Below are 19,881 nucleotides of genomic sequence, written 5' to 3'. Positions count from 1 at the left end.
TTTCGAGAGCTCCACCAAGAGATGGAAACTGCCCCAGCTCCCCGAGTGCTGAGCACCCAGCATGGGGACTTGGGAGTTGCTTCTGCTCACTTCTACCACTTTCCCTGGTTTTGCCTTGCTTTCTTTCCTGTTCCTCTTGGCAGCACTGCCCTGGAGATTGTCATGGAGCAGGGCTGTGGAGAACCCACACCTCTCATCTTGGGCGTCTTGCTTCAAGGTCCTGGTGAACCAACACCTCTGGGGAGGCCTCTCTGCTGCCTGGGCGTGTCAGGTGCCAGTGCCTGAACAAATCAAGTCTTTTGCAGCCCAGCCACCGAGAAGCCAATTGACAAATGGGCCTCATTTGATGGTTTTGTGGAGTGGCCTCTGAGCTCTGTGACCATCCACGGCACTGCTTTGAGTCCTCGGCACTTCTTGTAGCCATGTTCAAAGCTGAGTTTAAGCTGAGACACCAGATGTTTTTGTGGTCTAGAATATTAGTAATTAATCTGAGTTTGTAGTGTTCCTGCATTAGAAGAACCTTTTACTGTAATAGCCTTTTTTTTTTTTTTTTTTTTTTAAATGTTATTCTAAGTAGATCAGCATGCTAAAATTTGCATTGTAAAAGATTGGTTTGGAACAAAGCAGGATCTAATGAGCATATAGTAAATCCCTTGGCTCTGCAGCAGAGCCACAATAAGCATAATAGCTCTCACTGAATGAATCCCTTGCAGCCTAAAAGCTTTTTTCTTTAAAATGAAATAGCAACCCTGCAGGATTTAGTGTAGACAATATGCACAGATCACTTAAGGGGCTGCTGTGGAAAGAGAAAACAAATGAGGATGACTCCACTTAGGGTCCTTTGAAAAGACCCTTTGTGATCACTTCATTAGTCAGTCTGTTTCAATATTTTCTCACTCAAGAATGACTTTATTCTAATTGAAGCATCAATAAATTTCACTCTTTAGTCTTCCTCCCTGTGGTCTCAGCTAAAATGTCAGGAAGCATTTTATCATTTTTCAGTGTTTTTACTGAAGATTGAGCACACAGTAAGTATTATTTCATTAGTAAAAGAATGAAAGTGTGAAGTAGTGGTGCTAAGAACTCACTTTTGGGGGGGGAAAAAGAGTTGGACAGCTTTTACCTGTTGAGGAACTGAACCAGGTGACCTCCAGAGGTTCCTACCATTCTGTGACTCTGTATTTCCTCTGCCACATGCACTGGTGTACAGGACTCTAAACTTGACATACGATTTATTTCTCTTGTTTACTTTCTGAGGTCAAAAATTGTACATTTGAAATTAAGTGATACAAATAAAACAACACCAGGGATTTCAAGAGCGGGTGTTTTAATTCTGGGACCTGTCTTTGGTCTTGGAGGCTTTTAATTTTGCTTCTGGGTGAAAGTCTAATTTTTGCTTTAATTTGCTGGAGGAAATAATCCCTGTTCACCAGAGATACCAAATTAAAATGAGAAGGGGTTTGAAACATAAACCAGCTCTTCCCCTCGAATGCTAAAGACTGTCCTCATTTGATCACAGATCCAAAGGCCAAACCTGAACCTAAACTAGGTGCATACATAAATATCACAGTCTTTGGCTTTAGCTCTGTCTGAGGTGTGCTTAAACTAGTTCATGTGATGGGATTTAATCAAATATGGTCCTTTCTGCTCACCACTTTTTTTCTTTTTCCCACTGAGGAGATGAGTTTGTTGAAGAGAAGTTGATTTCTGGAGGAGCTGTTGCTTTGTGAGCAGTGTCCATAATGACAGCCCTGGCAGTGGCAAAGGTGGGATTGGCCTCAGGTCAGAAGCAGCTGCTGCATTCTCTGAAGGACTGATTGTTGTTAACACAGGGCCTTGTAATCCTCACACTGGGATGAAAACACTGCTGGGCCAAAGGTGTACAATGGCCAAGTGCCAGTTGCTGTTTTTAGGTAAGGCTTTCCAAGAAAAAGTCAAGGGTTTGCAAAGCCATTCTGCAGTATTGGCACTGCTGATGGATTGAGTGTCTCAGTTTGCTCAGGCAGTGATGGAGTGGCTGAAGGACTGAGGATTATACAATCCTGATGAATGAGACAGCAATGACAAGTGTGGTCAATGCAGTTGTTTTCTAAGTGATGTGTTTTGGAAAGTGCCCCAGCTCTGTTCTCTGGGAGTTGGTTTTGTTCTCTCCCAGACACTTTTATGGAAGTGTCTTGTGAGCACCGACATGTCAAGCAAAGCATCCCCACTCTGACCTTTGGCGTTGTTGCTGATCTTCTCCTGGCACCTGGCAGAGAGCTTCAGCATGGTTTGGAATGCTGCCACACAGCCCATCTAGTCTGGAGCCTCCTTTAGGTGGTGTCCAAGTGAGCACTGGTCCGTGGCAATGAGTGTGCTGGTTCTTGTGCTTCAGGAGAACCTTCTGAGCTGACTGGTGGTTTGGTGCAGGTCAATAAAGCACAGCCTGGCAAAAGAGGTATTTTCCTAAGAACTTAAGTGTTGCAGGAGCTCAGCTGCAGATTTTCTGATGTAAGTTTAGTGCATGTATGACTTTATCCCTTGCTGAGATGGGAATTTAGAGGGAGATTTTCTCTATGGTCCTTTGGGATAAGTGAGGAGAAACAACCCAAAGCAACCACAAGAAGGGCAAGTAAGGAACAAGAATGACAGGCTGGTGTTCAATGCTGTTTCATGTGTCCTGTGTAAACTGTATTTTTGCAAGGCCAGTTTGTTGGATTTTAACAGTTGCAGTCCAAACACTGTCTGTGCTGACAGATTTACAGAAGTGATTGACAGTGATTCTACTGATTTGGGGAAAAGTTGAGTAAACCTGTAAGAAAGCAGAAAATTATTCTCATAAACCCCATTCGTAAAGAATATGTTATGAGAAGCATCTGCCTGGGACAATTACCAAACTAAATTAAGATACCAAGTTGCATTTACTTCGTACAGGGAAAATGATTTGTAGTTGCAAAACCCAACATATCTGGTACTAGACCAGAAGAGGAGATCTGCAGCCTCTTTCAGACTCGAGGAGAATTCAGAGAAAGTAGAGTTATTATCTCCAGTCTATGAAGTTTAAGGGTTTGCCTCAAAGCAGTCTCTTTTCCGTGCCTGTCATTTATGTGAGAGGAGCTGTTAACATCTCCTGGAGCATTTTGAGGTGCCAACACTCATTAATTTGCTGACGAAAAACAAGCCTTTGAAAATTAAAACCTTGCCCTTAGGCTGTCCTTTCTCCCTGTTGCCATTCCTCAGTGCTTCCTCGCCTGTCAGGCCCTAATGCCATCCCTAAGCAATGGTGTCAGAGAGACTGAAGGTGGATAAACAGTGTTTTTCTGCACCTGAGGTCCGTGAGACAGAACATCCCAGTCCAGTGATGGAAGTCTGGGAGCTGCATAAACTCTCCTAACATTTCTTTTAGCACAGCCCTGGCTGTGTTACACCATCACTTTGGCCTCGTGCTCCCACATCAGCTTCTTCCCTAGACGTGCTTTTTCCCAAGTTGCATTATCCTTTGTAAAAGTTGTGCAAAATACGGGTTTATGGAGGTCGGATTAGTGGTAAAAGCATATGGGACAGTCTTAATATAATTTTAAATCCTGTCTCCTCCCTTGCATAGCAACTACCCTATTAATTTATCAGACCTAGTTCTTTACACACAAAGTTTATCTTTACAGCGAGATAGCAGTTGCTGAGTGTGAGTTTCTCTAGAACATGTTTCAATTTCTCCGTGCTTATCTATTTTCTTCTGTAGGAGGGTTAACAGAAGTGTTTTATCTTCTTGCTGTTGTCACATCTCAGATCTTAACTGGCTTGAGGTTCTGTGTAACCTCTAAGAAATATGTGAAGGACAGCCTCTAAATTTGCTACTGAAGAGCCACTGGAGAAATTTAAAACACGCATCAGTTGAGTGTCTCATTGCAAGAACATTTATCATTGCACTGCCTTTGTTTTCTGAAAGCAGTTCATCTGTAAATGTCAGAAAACCTCGAGGGAGCACAGCTAAGAGGTCAAACTCCAATCAGTTCTAACTAACTTTGAAGGCTAATCAAATACCTGTGGAAAAATTGTTTTATTTTCCTATTAAAAAAAGGTGCCATGTTGAGTCTGCCATGAAACCTCACGTTAGGTGACTGTGCAAGAGGATCTAACAACACCGTTGTCGTAGTTCTGTGGAAAGCAGCAAGGTTCCAAGTATTCATCGTTGGGGCAACCGAAATATTGATCAAAATAATAATCCTAAAGCAATAATACTGGTGCCAAAGATATACTAAAGACTCGTGTGACTCCACCTGCTCTTATCCTCCATAACTCCGCTTCTCTCTTCAAATTAAATTCTTGCTGTTTGAGCCAGGAAAAAAAACAACATGGGGAGAGCCCCAAGTGAAATTCAGCCCTCTGAGACCATCAGTCCTCCAACCCTGCTGTGTGTTCCAGCCTCCCAGGGCAGCAAGAGCAGGGGGAGGGGGTGGCACAGCCAGGATAAGAAGACCCGCTTAGTAACAGAATTAGCATTTACGTGTGAGATTTTTTTTTCCCACTCCCTTTACATCTGCTGTGAGCAGATTATCTGCAAACTGCTTTTAGCAGGAGTTGAGAGCAAAAAGGAAGGATTGTAAGAGGGGCAGTGTCAGGATCAGTCAACCAAGGACCGTTTTGGGTCCGGTAGTTTGAAAGCGTCGGTCAGAAGTTCATCCTGAAACCTTTGACGAAACAAAGTTCTGTGGATCTTGAGATGTGATTTCTTCCTTTTTCCAACTCTTTTTTTTTTTTTGGCAGCTGAAAATCTCTCTGATGTGAGTTGGTTTGTCCCACCATGGAAAGATTATTGCTCTATAAGTGCACCATTAAATAGCACAGGCTATTTTGAGAAATGCGAGTTGGGACTTTTTTAAACCGTAATTATGGCTGCCTTTAAAGATGGTGATAAAAATGTAGCTGATGAACAAAACAAGACCATGTGATTAATTTTTCCATATGATGTGTTTGATTTTGACAGCTCCCCAGTCTTTAATAGCTTCCTATGTGAAGTGAAAAACAGAGAGAAAGCACTTTATCTAGCACAGCTGATTAAATATGACTCTCTAGGCAGCTCTGAGAATATGTAGAAGCAAGAATATCCATAAAACTCCATTAGAAAACAAGAAAATGTCAGGCTATAAATTACTTTGAAAAATCAGTTTTCAGTGAACTACGTAAATTGTCCTCATCAGAAATGCAGGAACCCTAAATGTGCTATATTCATGCTAATTTTTTTTTTTTTTATCTAGTGTGGGCACTAGAAGAGTTGCCACATCCATTAAGGGCTGGAGGATAACTACAGAGCTCCTGTGTTTCAGTTGGGAAAGGGTTTTATTGTCATTTTTCAAATGTACTTTGAAGAATCCCTTCTGATTTAGACCTTGTTGGTTCACGGCTGACTGGGGATGGAGGCTGGAACTGCACCATCACCTTCCTGGGCACATTTTGAATGCTGAGGGCTCTCTTTCTGTTTGACTTCATCACAGTAGGAATTTTCCTGTACCTGCTGCCCAGGTGAATTGTGTTTTACACTGTGGTGTCAAAGGGGCTGAAAAGGGCTCAGTGGTGCTGCTGCTGTGAATTTACTGCCTGGGTTGCACGTGCTCCTGCCCCTCAGGTACTGCAGCTTTTGTCAGAAATTGCTTGGACTTCTTTCACCTTGAGGAGCCACAGTTTAATCCCTGTGTCAGATCCCATCGTCTGCATGGTCTGTCACAGTGATTTAAGGCGTTTTTATCTCCAGGCCACATGCACTCTGAGAGGGCCTGGGAGCCCACTGGACCCCTTAAAAGTTTGATGGGCAGGTTTTTGAGGCTTTGCCAGATGACAAATTAAAACAAAAATGCTTGTGTTGAACAGGCTGTGCTTTGGCAAAATTTCTAAATGAGAACAAATACCTGGTTTTAATCCTGTCAGAAGATTGTGTTGTTCTGTTTTTACCACAAAGGTTTGGGTTTTCAGTTGAATCTGTCCTTTCAGCTTGAAATATATTAAAGCTCTTAACATCAAGCTGATCTTCTGAAACTCATCAGCAACTCCGTTTTGGGAAAGCATTTGGGGGGACACAGATAGAGGTGATAAAGACCACGTGTTTCAACTAGAGAAAACTTTTTAAATTGTTGTTCTTCTTGAAAATTTAGGTCAGCAAAATTTCTGAAACATGTGGAAATTCTTTCATGATAGAAAACTCTTTTCCAGTCCTGCCGTGGTTGTGTGTGGGTAGTCTGGAAGACATCCATCTCTGGTAGGCTTTGCCTTGAAAACTGAAGAAAACTTGAGATCCTTGACTTTTAAGAATTCTCACACTGGGCTATCATAAACGAGGGATATCTGAGCTGCTTCAGAAACTCCTCCATCTCTTCTGTTGCCTTCACTCAGAAGAGAAAGTTTGAAATCTGAAGGGCTACTTCTGTGAAGTGCTGCTCAGGTGGAGTTCAGCACTGCTTTATAAAACATCAGAGTCCAGCTCTGGCACACAGGTTTTGTTTCAGGATGTGCTGAGCAGCCACCACTGCAGAAGTGCCAGGTGACACATCCAGCTGGGGGCACCAGAAATGAGGGCTCCTGCTGCCACAGGGTTGTTTTGAAGCTGGTCCTTTCCATTTTCTTACTGCTGGCAGATGCAGGCTGTGGTTATTCCTTTCGGCAAAGAACCACTGAAATGTCCTCAAGTTCCTGGAAACAGATAAAGCACAAAACCACTATGACACCCTTGTAGGTTGTCCAGAGAGCTTGCTGACTATGAAAACTGGGCTCAAAGCCTCAGATTATTGAACATGTAGTTAATGGAGTGATTTTTCTATAGTGTTAGAGAAGCTGGATCTCCACTGGAGTTGCTGTGGCATCTATAAACTTGCAGTGCTCGGAGCAATGGCCAGAACTGATGTGTCCATGTGAAGTTGTTAGCAAAGGGTGTTTCTTTGGAAGCAAATCCCTCCCACACTGAAGTGTCTTTCCTACTATTACATGTTCTTGGATACCTCATCTCTCCAACTGCTTAAATCAAAGGTGTACTTGAAGGAAGAAATAGTTGTAACAGAGTCTGAGAGTTTTCTTTTTCTCTCTCACTGAGCACTGAGGTGTTTAAACTGCAAAATTCACAGCAAGGGACAAAGTTCTTAAGGATCATGATCTTCCAGTCTAAGTTTTCAAAGCTAAAACTGTCTCCTCAGCTTTGCCTTCATTCTGATGCTGTTTTTATTTTTGCCTTCTGATTTTGCTTTAACTGAAATCATCTGCACCAAACTAAGTAACCCTGTGCAGTCACTTCAGTGGACAAAATAACGTGGTACCCAATTTACAGGGCCGTAGGTCCACTGAGAGGGAAGAGCCCTCCCTGTAGTCACTGAGAGCCTCTTGGGAGCTGCAGCTGCCCTTGTGCAAAGGGCTCACCTGAAGATGAAATCCCAGGATGTTTCTGAGCTCTGACATTCCCTCTGCAGGGCACGATGCTGTTGGAAACAGGTGTCACCTGCAGAGCTGGGGACCACGTCAGCAATGTTCTCTCTCTATAAATATTGCCAAGACTTGGGAACTGATTAGCTCAGCAGTCCAGCCAGCTCTACATCCTGCTCAGTGGTGACCAGGCTTGTTTAAAACTCGGTTTAAGTTTAATAATCCCATTAAAGGTGGTATTTTTGACCTTCAGCAAAAAGTACTCATGGGAAAGTGCATGTCCTTGGAGATTTGTTCTTGTTTGTTGAGAGTTAAATTGTGGCACTTTATTAGCCTTTCTAAATAACGCACCCAACCTGCATTCAGAGAGGTTTGCTGATGCACAGTTCAGCTCATGGTAGACAAGACATGGTCTCATCTCAGATTTTTGCAGAATATGATGTCTGGTTGACTGCTGAATAAATAAACACTTTCCTGTAGGACAGGCATATCTCAGGTGAACAGGAATAGCTAATAATTAGTGTCAGTAAATCATTGTGGTGCAAACCACAAACATTATCATTCAGTTTGTAATTTACTCCTGATGTGGGTACTTGTTCTTCTCAATACTTAATATGTCTGTTTATAGAAAAGTTGATTGAGATAATTAGCAGTAAAAATGCTAAGGTAAGACGGCTGTGGTAACATTTAAATTGCTATCAGTTTTGTTTATAGCAGCCTAAAGAGCAATGCTGAAATTAGAAATTAGCTACAATTAGCAAATAAATTGAGTGTCTCTTGGAATTACTTGATCATGTCTTAAAATGTTGCAGTGTGCTGATGCTCAGGGAGGCTGCCCCGAGTCAGCGAGCACAAACTGTGCTGTGAAGCCCCACAGAAATCATGTACTGCAAGGGGTTTGCCTCTCCATGGGGGCAGAGAAGGCAGAGTGTGCTTTTCAGTGCTGTGCACCCTTGTGGGGAGCAGCTCAGAGGGACTGTAACACTTCCACCTCCTCAGGGAAATGAGCCCTGAAACACATTTGGTGTTGGCAACTCCATAGGAGAGGGATAGCTTGGGTTGGAAATGTGGTGTTGTCCCAGAAGCTGTAGATCTGGAAGTCAGTTTTCTCTGACTGCCTGAAATGTGTGGATTTGAAGGTCCTTGGGCATCATTTTATGCTCCCAGTTAGAGATAGTTTGCTTCCCCCAGTAAGGCACTTTAAGGATTCTACTTGATAAATGCTTTATAAAGGCATGTAATTATTTCCTGGCATAATTTCATAGTTTGATGTGGAAAGAAATATGTTGTCCACTACTGTTAAAATTGGTCATTAAATACAGTTTTGAGGATGAAAAAAAGGAGGGGAATCAATGAGTTTCAGGATCAGCCAGTGGACAGGAGCACACAGGCAGTGGTTTTCTGCATCGTAAATGTCTTTCAGTTCTGTGTCCAGTGTGAAGAAGGTGCTGCTGAACCTCCCATCCTCCTCATTCAGACACAAGCCCTGAGCATTTATCTCTATCTCACATGATGGCTCTTAACTCCTGGGATCTTGGCCAGTTTTGGATGCAGATGTTTGATTGTACTACTGCAACTCTTCCATTTAGTGTAAGGTTAGGAAATTATTGGGCTGGAAAGGGAGAAGACTCTTCACTCTGGGCTGAAAGGGTGTGGGGATACAGAGTCATGTCTGTGCTCCACTGAACAGCAGCTAATCTTTATGAAGTGAAACAGGAGACCTTGTCTGGCCTGACAAGAAATGACCCACAGTTGAGTAGCATTTACCTGGGATGTGGAAAAAAATGGTGGCATGATGATGTGCAGCTGATGATACACAACTGTCTGACTCCTTGCCCCATATGCTGCACATCCAGTTCTCTTGTCCCTGGGATTGGAAATCCCATCCTTATCCTGGGACACTTCCCCCACTGGTGTTACATATTCCCAGAAAAAAAGCTGAGTCATCTGGGTTAAATTTTTCTTCTAAGGAAAGAAAACTTGAAAATTTCTTCTAAGGAAGAAAAATTTCCTCGACTATTTCCTGGCTATTTCTTTCCTTCCTTCCCCCTCTTCAGCAGCTGTTGCCTCTTTAAAGAGCAAAATGGGGCAGAAGGGTAGGGGAAGGAGGTGACAGCACAGATCCATGCTGAGTGCTGAGCACCAACCTCCTGGCAGGGTGAGCTGCCTTTTTTGTTGTGCTTTCTTCAAAGCCAGGTGTCTGTTTTCCCTGTGGGTTTCATCTGTGGAGAATTTATCACTGATAAATAACTGTTTGCATTGAATTTACAGATGAGCTAAACTGTTTTCTCTAATGTTGCAGTTTAGTAGCTTTTCCTTTTCAGGTTTGTAGCGAGCACTGTCATTTGAAGGAAATAAATCTGTCACTCAGATAATATATTTGCCCTTGGTACCAGAATATATAAATAAGAGTTACAAGGTCATTAGCCATATCAAGAGAAAGAAAAATGTGCTGTGCATTAAATAACTGACTTCCAGGCTGGGTTGGGCAAATAGCAGTATACTAAAGTGTGCTGCTCATTTCCCCTTCTGATCGTGAAAATCAATTAACTCTTTTGGTTTTTTGTAGCCCTTCCCCTTTGCACTGGAAACCCTCAGCATATGTCAGTCCAAATTTATGAGCAGTGTGTTTTTTCAGAGTACTCCATTTGTCAAATGTAAATTCCAGTGGCCAGTGATTTACTACAGAACTGTTTGGAAAGCAGCAAGTAAATATTACCTAACAAAGTATTAAAAAAAAAAAAGAAAAAAGAAAGAAAAAAGAAAAAAAGAAAGCCAAACCAGAGGAGATTTTATCTTCCCAAGCAGTTTATCTTTGTCCTTGAGAAGGCAGGTGAGGTGGAGAACTGCCCCAGTATAGCTCTGGAGTGCATCTTGTATTGAAATGTGCTTTTATTCGCAGTAAAAGGCAACCTTGGAAAGCAATGAATTATTGCTTATGTTTTAATACCTTTTATTTATTTCAGCTAGACTATACTACTGGGTGCAGACCTGAGGGAAATGAAGTGTGCATAAGCTTCACTCACCCTGCATCACTCCAGATCTCACTGATGCAAAGAGCCAAGTGCTCGTTATTCCTCACTTCAGACAGTAAATAATCAACAGGGAAAAAAAATTGCCCAGTGTGGGTGCAGTCTTGTCTGGGAAGGCTGGGTGATGCAGTCTCCTGTACAGCCCCTTTTATCCATCTTCATCGACTCAGGGCAGAGATGATGAGAGGGCTGGAGCACCTCTCCTGTGGGGACGAGCTGAGGCAGTTGGGGATGTTCAGTCTGGAGAAGGGAAGGCTCCAGGGAGACCTTAGAGCCCCTCCCAACATACCATTCGTGTGCCAGGCACAGGCAGAGGATACAGCTGGGTTAAAATAGTCCCTATGAATAGAGGTCACCACCTTATAACTTATCCTCTGCCTAACGATCCCAAGAGCAGGGATACTGAGGAAGGGACTTGGTGATTTATGGCTTCTAAACTTACGTACCCAGTGCAGCCATCTGCATTCACCTTGGATTCATCTGACTCATCTGTAGGCACTGTGCAGAGAGAGGGGCTCCTCCCCCAAAGCAGGTAAATTGGGGGTCATTTTGAACCACTCAACAACCCCCCAACAAACACCCTACACGCGGCACCTGAGACGAAGCGGTTCTGTTGCCTCAAAAGGTGGTGGTGGGGAAAAAAATAAATCCTGTGGTTGTTCTCTGTCCCCGTGGCAGGTGTGGCAGTGTGGAGGGAGCATGGAGGTGCTGCCCTGCTCTCGTGTGGCGCACATCGAGCGCACCAAGAAGCCCTACAACAACGACATCGACTACTATGCAAAGCGCAACGCCCTGCGCGCCGCCGAGGTCTGGATGGACGACTTCAAGTCGCACGTTTACATGGCCTGGAACATCCCCATGGCGGTGAGTACGGGTCACACACTCTCTCCTGAGCAGAGGCAGCGGCGTGGAGGGCTGTTCCTGGTTAGCTCTTGGAGGTGAAGGGCGTTGTTACAGAGCGGGCTGTGCGGAGGGAAGGAGCGCTCTCGGTGCATGCTCAGGACGGAGAGTTCCACTTTATAAACTCACCTCCTCGGTCTGGGTTTGGTTGTGTGCTCAGCACAGGCTGTTGTGTGCTCAGAGACACAGGTTTATAATTCAGCTGGAGCAAACTGTTTCAGGGTTATGTGCTCCCTCACAAGTCGTTAATTTGGGGTGCTGTTAAACTCTGAGGCGTTCATGTGCTCCGGTGGTGGGGACTGCAGAAATGTCCATAAATAAACACCATCGTTCATCCCGACACTCAGTAGACCTCACCAGCATAAAACACCAAGTATGCAATAAAAGAATCACATATTAACCTGTTTTATTGTCCACGGTCTGAGGGGTGCCATGTTGAACACGTTCTGTTTCTCACTGCACACATGAATTGTAGATGCTGTGTGGGGGCCTTTAGGAATCCATGTAATATAAATATTAGATAAACTGTAGGTTCAGTTTATCACTTTATTCTGTGAGTGTATCACGTGCTGCATCTCCACTGAGCGTGGTTCTTGGAGAGAAGGGCTGTGTGTTCTGTCCCAGGCAGGTGGGAGCTGACTGTTGCTGGATTCCTTAGTTGTATTGCATCCAGATGATTCACAGGAAGGGGGAGCTGAGGGGAAGCATACCCTGGTCTGTAGTTAATAATGGTGTAATTAACCCTTATATCAGGGCTTTGTCCAGATCTGATTGGAGCCGATGGAAACAGGAATGTTCCTATCAAAACAGGAAAATACACAAACCCAGCAGTGTCTTTGGGAATATTCAGTTATGACCTGGACTTCATCAAAGTCATGGGAGTCTTGTTAAGCTCTTCATTGAATTTACTCTGTGTCCTAAATATCTATTCATACTTTAGTACCTAGGAAATATATGAAACCCCATTGTTGTTCATTCCTGTTGTGGTTTTTAAAATATATATATATTTTAAAATGTATATCTAAGCCATCAGTGTTTCCTTTTCTCCATGTGGTGTGTGAATATGTCAGATGTTCTCACACACCTGAATTTCATTTACTGCTGCTCAGTACTGGGCACTGTGCAAGGTCTCTGAGAGGTGTTTTTGGTGACTTCTTTTGGCATGAGAGGTAATTGCAGAGAATTATTTTGCCTTAACAAAAGGCAATACTGCATAACTTTTCCCACACACGATTTCTGTGACAGTAGGAGGAAGACAAAACTGTCCATTTTAAGTTTTTTTAAGGCATTTTGGCTCTGTCTGTATCCACTTGCTGAAATGGTTAGATTTCAAATAGGAGATGAAAAAGTAACCTCAGTAAATTTGCTTGCTTGATGACAGCTGCAAATGAATTCTGAGAAACGATATTTAAATAAGCATTTACACCAAAATATGATTTCCTTTAATCTCCCTGAGATTACTTATTGATGTAGTTTTATGCACTGAGCCATACAGCAGAGCTTTAAAAACATCTACAATAAAAGACATAAAATCAGGAGCGGTACTGAACATTAAAATTTTCTTTCCATAAAATAAATTGATTGATTGATAAAATGTGCATCATAAAGATAACCCTATTAGCTCTCAGGAGAAGGAAGCTACTGTTAGTTATTCCACTGTAGTATCCAATCCAGATGGCTCAGAAATCCTGTGCTGGGATAAGCCATTACAAAAACCTTCTGCAGGAGAACTAGAAACCTTGCTAGCTGGGTGAAAAGAATGTCCCCACTTAGGAAATTCTGTAGACACCTCGTTCTTGTGCCATCCCTCTGTACCCTGCCCATGACTGCAGGTGGCCCAGAGGGCAAGCACAGCATTTTCACAGCTGCTCAATTTGCTGCTCTCGTGCTCTGTGAAAACAGAACTGGAAAAAAGGGCATTTTATGGCCTCGTGTAAGAATAGGGCAGAAAGGAGGCAAGTAAAGCAATGTGCTTTTCCCATACCCCAAAACCGAGCTAAATTAACTCTTTTATAACTCCCCCCATCCAGGTCACAAATCACTCCCTTACCAGTTATGGAGAATCTGTGCATAATGTGTGCCCAGGTCAGCAGATGGGCTCAGCCACATCTGCAAGGTCAGGGTCCTGTCAACCTTCAGCAGCAGGTCAGGACAGCTCTATTTTAGCTAACCACATATTCAGTATCCCCCTGCTTATGAACTATTCCTCAACAACTTCAGTGATGAAGGAACCTTACCTGGCATGACTTATTGCACCGAGTGCCTCGGAGGATTGCTCTCCTTCCACGTAGCCTGAAGTAGCCCGTGAATTAACATTCGTTTGAACGGATGCTGCGCTGAGAGCTCGTGGCAGGGCGTGCATCAGCAAGCAGCAGTGAGCACAGCGAACTCTTTATGTGGCAAATGGAAAAACCTGTTCAGTATTACACTTGTACTCTCTCCTGGAGACCAGGCATCTGTTGGGGGGTTTTAATAAACGCTGAGCTAAGATTTGCTGCTGTCTCGTAACCCTGCGTAGGATCTGATCTGCAGAACGTACAGAAACCCTTCTGGAGGGAAAGTGCGAGGCACTTCAGATGGATTCCATGCAAAACTCCCCCAGTTTCAGTCCATTTGATTAATATAGTGTCAGAAAAGATTTTTAGATGAGGTAACCCTTCCTGTCTTACTGTTGAACTGCGATGATTTATAACACTTTAAATCAACAGACTCCAAGTCAGCACCTGCTGTTTTTAAATGGCTGAGTTTGGTCACACTGGCTTGAGTCTTCCAACCCCTGCTTTTCGTGGGGTTGTATTTAACCATGAATTAAATTCTGAAGTAGAATAATAAAGGAGGTTTTGAGTTTAACTGCGTTTTATGGCTCAAGTCTGCAAATGAGCTCCAGTCCCAGTAAAAACTGAAAGCTGATCTCTACGAATGCTTAGTGGAACTTAATGACTTTTTGAGCAGCTTTGCTTTGAAGTTTTAACGGGTCTGTTCTGATGTCATTTACATTAGTGAATACCCAAAGCTCTTACTGGAGTGAACCATGACCAAGCTGCCATATTTTAGATCAGAATTTCTCCCAAATTCCAAACATATCTGAAAAGCAAAGGCTTCAGGATTGATTGCAAACATTTAGAATTGCTGTAAGTGAAAACATTCTTACTGTGTTCTTGTTGTTTTCCTTTGTGTTTGGTTTTTTTGCTTGTTCTTTATCCTTCTTTTTCTACTGGCTTTCATTAATATTTATTGGCAGCTGTTTGATGAGCTGCTGCTCACAAAAGAGAAAGAAGAGAGGGAAATACAGCTTGGTGTACCAAATGAACTCCAGTTTGGTTTCAGTGAAGAAAGCAGCCATAAAGTCAGTGCAGTGAGATCTCTTTGTTCATTTTCTGCTTTGCAGAACCCTGGAGTTGACTTTGGAGACGTTTCTGAAAGGATTGCTCTGCGACAGCGACTGCAGTGCCGGAGCTTTAAGTGGTACTTGGAGAACGTGTACCCTGAAATGAGGGTTTATAATAACACAGTCACTTATGGAGAGGTACTGTATGTCTTTGAAAATACCTCCTGGCTGCACTTGAGCAGCATTTTAGTGGTATCAGGATGCACAGAGCACAGTCAGCACGAGTAGCAGCCACAAAAATGCCCTGCCCTACTTTTAATCAACATTAGGAAGTGTGGCTTTGAGGAGCCCTGTCCCTCTCACTGGAGCACATCAGGTGAAACCACTGCCACTAACAAAGATATGCAGCCTCCTCGGCTTTCATCTGAAAACAGAGCAGCTCTGAGGGCATAAATTTGAGGTAATCATCTTCCCAAATAGGCTGCCACAGACATCATCAAGAAAACATCAGCAGTCAAGAGAACTAAAATAATTGCAGTTAATGAGAACAGTTGAATTTGCTGAGTTGTTTTCAGGAAAAGAACAACCCCTTCTTTGAGTTTTGCCAGAACTACTTGAAGGATTACATTGATTTTATTAATTCATTTTTTCAATCCTGCTTTTATCCTGTTCAGGATAGAAAGAAACAATATCCTTGTTCGGACTGTGAGGTGAGGATACCATTTGGCAGGTCTGTATCTCCTCATCAAAAAGAGGTCATTAGAGGAAAGCCAGTTCTGCTTCCTCGTGCTCAGATTCTGTATTTTCTGTCCTTTCATTTTCAGCAGTGTTGGGTAATAGCTTGGAACACCAACTCCAAGGCAGCTGAAATGGGAGTTTACTCAGCCCTAATGAACTGCTGGATCCAAACATGTTAGAAATTGGACATTTCGGTTCATCTCAGCTCTCTGGGTCTTTTGTTTCTCTTCCATGAACCAGTCCAATCTCCCATATTTGCTTGCCCCCAGTCTTTAAAGAGGTCAGACATGCCTGCTGTGACTCTTCAATCTGTATCACGTGCCTGTAATAGCAGGACTGCTGTCATGTATGGTGCTGAACTGGGGTGAAGTTCTAGGAGCTCTCCTGCTGCATAATGTTTTAAAAATTTCGATTTAATTGTCTACTTGAACTGCAATTAAATCCACAGGCAATACATTTTCCCACAAGACAACTAAGTGGACACTGTTCCTTCCCGTTCCATTTGAGTGACTTTTTATGTAAAAATATGCCAGGCACTTGAGCTGTTGATACAAAGTGCAACTTTTATTGCATGATATCACTTTGCATCCCGATATAACTATCCCCATCAGTAACTGAGAAAAGACATTTAGTAAATTCAGCAGGAGCTGTTGGTATCTGTCAGCTCTGAGAAAGCTGTTAACTGCGAAGAGCATTGGCAGAACTGCCAATGTTGTGTCAATTATAGCAGGCACGGAGCAAGCTGGGCTCTAAAATGAAGTTTGTTTCTCCTGAGCGGCTGCAGAGAAGGTTCTTGAGTCAAACAGGAAGCTCAGTGATGCAGATACCTAATTCATTAAGCCATTTAGCTGGCATAAACTGGCAGAGGTCCCTTCCAGTCTTACATGCCCATAATGAAAAAACTTAAGGCTTCATCCTAAATGGCATTAAGCTTGTTATTAAATACTTTCTCCTCTGGTTATTTTCCTGGAGGAAAAGATGTCTGGATTTTAGTGAGTTTAAAGGAAAATAAATGTATTGAGTAGATGTGAAACAGATTGAAACAGTAGTAAAAGTATATTTCCTGGTGACTCAATTCACAATTTTAAAGCCATGTCATAAAGCTGTCTTCATCTTCTTTAGCCTTTATAGTACTTGAGTCATAAAATAAACCTCCTGAAATTTAGTTGTTGGTGATCCCCCTTATCCAATTGGATTTCCTGTTCTGCTTGTACACTGTGATATGAAGGATTATTTACAGATTTTTTTCTGACACCTTGTGCAGCAGCTGTTTCTGTATTATCGGGGTGGTCAGACAGACACTTCACAATCTAAACCTAAAATGACCTGTTGACTCTTTTGAAGTATCTGTCTAAATAACTTCTTGTTTATGATACCTGTAAAATTTTTCTATGTCCAAAATACCTGTGTAATGCTTCTAGTCTTGAGAGAAGGGCCTGGGTTTTCACAAGAGTTCCATCCCAGTTTTTATAGAGTTGTAAATTCTCCTTTTCTGGGGAAGCAAAGGGATTTTTTACTTCACTGGATCTCTGAACCTGTACCCTTTCATGCAGTGTGCTTTATGTCACTTCTCTACGTAACAATGTACTATATTCTCAGTTCAAATAATTTTTTTTTCACATGCTTTTTTGGTTTTATATGAGCAATGGGAAGAAACAAAAGCTGAGTAGTTCCTGTGCTCTTTATTAAGTCACATACTCAACACAACAGGGTCACAATTTATGTTTACAGAAAGAGTAATTTGGAGCAAAATCTGGCCTGGGTCAGAGGGAATTTTGTGGAGTTTTGATCCTTGAGTAATTGCTGAAAGTACAACTCTGACTCAAGGTCTGTGAAGACAGCAGGTTGCCCAAATAATGTCTTTTCCTGGAGCAAATTCACTGTTGGCATCTTGTGATATCTGAAGAATAAGCCTGTGTTTCTCAGAGGACCAGTTTTCCATACTGCTTGTGTCAATAGCTGTGGCACAGCTGAGATTCAGCTGGCTTGGACCTGGATCTTGGAGATTAATTTCTCACCAATCTGACCTAACTGGGTTTGTTCTGGTCTGCTTACAGGTGCGGAACAGCAAAGCCAGTGGCTACTGCTTGGACCAGGGAGCCGAGGAGGATGACAAAGCAATCCTGTATCCATGCCATGGGATGTCCTCTCAGGTAAATGGTTCATATCCCATCATCAGTGAGGAACCTTTAACTTAAAGAATCTTCAGAGAAAACTAAAGATCATTTGGTGCATTTGAGTTGAGTTTGGCAGTGTATTCCTGAGTTACAAAGGCAAATATCTGGCCTTACTCCAGTGTTTTTGGTTCCCTCTCCAAGGCTGTTCAGCATGTGAATCTGTACATTGAAGATGCCAGTTGGGAAAAGAGAAGAATCATGTTAATTTGTTTAAATAACAGGGATCCACTGAAGATGAATTAATGTAGGTGGTTTGTGTGAGTGAGCAGCTCTCCTTGCTGTGACAGGACTGACTCTGGGAGTGGTTCCTCTCTAAATCAACTGTTCCTTGGTCCAATAGGCTCCTAGACAGAAATTATTTAGCAAGCTGCTGGTGTGATTCCCCAGGAAGGCCAAAAGTTAAGCACATATTTAACATCAACTTCAAAGGGAGTTAAGAATATCCCCTAAGTTAAGACTTTTCTAAAATATGAGATTTCTTTTTTTTTTTTGTCAGTCCCTGTGCATATTATTATTTTCTTACAGATGTCTGAAGATTTTCAAATGACATTTCTTCTTTCCACACTCACAGTGATTTCACCTGGTTTTTTTTAAATCAAAATTGGATATTATTTAAATCCAGGACTTGAGCTTCTTCTGAATTGTAATTCTGGTTTCTTTTGAAGTACGGTCTGAATCAAAACTATGTTAATGAACGTTCTCCTGTGTAAATAAACTCTGACCTTATCAGGCTTAACAATTATCCGAAGTTCAGCCACACATACATTGATTTGGAGTCCCAGCTCGTGCATCACCATGGAAGCAAAGCGAGACAGACAGTAATTCCTCCTGACAAAATGTCCACCTTTGGCAGGATCATTATGGAATATTTGACTGACTTTCCTGGTAGAGGTGGAAGGAGCAGCCTTTGAATGAGGCAACAAAATAGCATTGCTTAATTAGATGTAAATTACCTTTTCAAGAAGACTCTTGTTAGAGATGTCAAGGCACTCAGAGAGACTTTACTCTCTTGCTCCATTCTAATTCTGACCAGAAAGCTGCAAATTTAAGTCCATCCAGAAAGTCCCTTAGCAACATCTAATCTCTATCAGTGTGCTACCACTTGGAAGAGTAATGAAATAAGTGGTTCTGATTGTAATTTATTTTGCAATTTAAGTTCTTAGCCTACTTGTTTGCCTCTATGACTTCTGTTTCATAAAATATGCTTTGACTTCTAGAAGAAAATAGATGAGGGCATAAGTTCCTGAGAATTTATTTGAAAGGAGGTATGACATGCCCACCTTCTCCTGACAAACTGCTGATAATTTTGGGGTATAAAGGAGCTCACCTCTCAGCTCTGACCAATTTTATCCATTAAGGATCAGGTAATTTTACTTTTAGTAGGATATTAATACATTACCCAGTAGATTATGCCTTTTGGATTTTAGATCTTAGACCAGCCATAAGGCAGATCTTCTCAAGTGCAAACAACAACACACAAAGCATTTACTGCCCAGGAATTTGAAGTTGGATGGTGGCAGTTAAATCACTCCTGGCTTGCTTCTGCTACAGCTCTTCAGTTCCCTGTCTCTGTGAAATTTTCTGGAAAAGCCTGAAAAGCTGATTTTAGGCTTTGCATTGAAGCCACAGGTTAGGGCCCTTTTGCTACTAGCACTGTATAAACACACAAAAAGAGAAGGTCACTCTTCCCAAACCCTTAAAATCCAAAGCATCCCCTGTGTCTAAGAACTATCAAACTATGGGGAAGGCAAAAAGTTAATCTGCCAAATCATCCTGCAGCAGTTTCCATTTCCCTTTAAAACAAACAAATGAACATTAAAAACAAACAAACAAACAAAAACCAAAACCAAACCAAAACAAAACAAAAAAAAACAAACAGGAAAAAAGTTTTCATTCTGCAAGAATCACCAAGCAAAGGCAAAGGTGATGTTTTATCTAAGTTGAGTATTTCACAGACAAGCATGGGTTGGAGCCACTCAAATGCAGCCAAGTTAATTAATGATTACACAGCTGGAAAACTTCTATCATCTCACCACAATTTACAAAATTAATTCAGTGTGAGAACCACAGCTGCACAAACCCTAATCAAGGATATTCAAGCACATTGCATGAAAGGTGTTGACAGCAAGTGTTTTAATATATTAAATAAACATTTTTAGAGCCCCTCTTCTGATCAGCCTGGGTGAGCATAGTTGTCTGCTGCATTTAGTTTTCCATTTCTGACATTTTTCATCTCAAGCACAGGGCATAAAATACCCCTCTGAGTCGAGATTTGGGTTATTGGTATATGCCTACCAAATATAAATGAATATAAATAAGGAACTCG

The 19,881-nt window shown here is 42.2% G+C and overlaps 1 protein-coding gene across 1 annotated transcript in view; it reads left to right on the top strand.

The window, feature by feature from the left end:
* Nucleotides 1-19,881, top strand: part of GALNT9 (polypeptide N-acetylgalactosaminyltransferase 9) — a 122,923-nt gene that overhangs the window by 93,581 nt on the left and 9,461 nt on the right. The window contains 3 exon segments of the mRNA XM_050318518.1: nt 11,091-11,276; nt 14,701-14,838; nt 17,436-17,531. Coding sequence (XP_050174475.1) covers nt 11,091-11,276; nt 14,701-14,838; nt 17,436-17,531 — 420 coding nt within the window.

Source organism: Myiozetetes cayanensis, unplaced genomic scaffold, assembly GCF_022539395.1.
Source record: "Myiozetetes cayanensis isolate MyiCay16 unplaced genomic scaffold, myiCay2020 scf21, whole genome shotgun sequence".
Lineage (NCBI taxonomy): Eukaryota > Metazoa > Chordata > Aves > Passeriformes > Tyrannidae > Myiozetetes > Myiozetetes cayanensis.
Note: the sequence above shows the minus strand (reverse complement) of the source record. Positions and strands in the feature narration are given on the sequence as shown.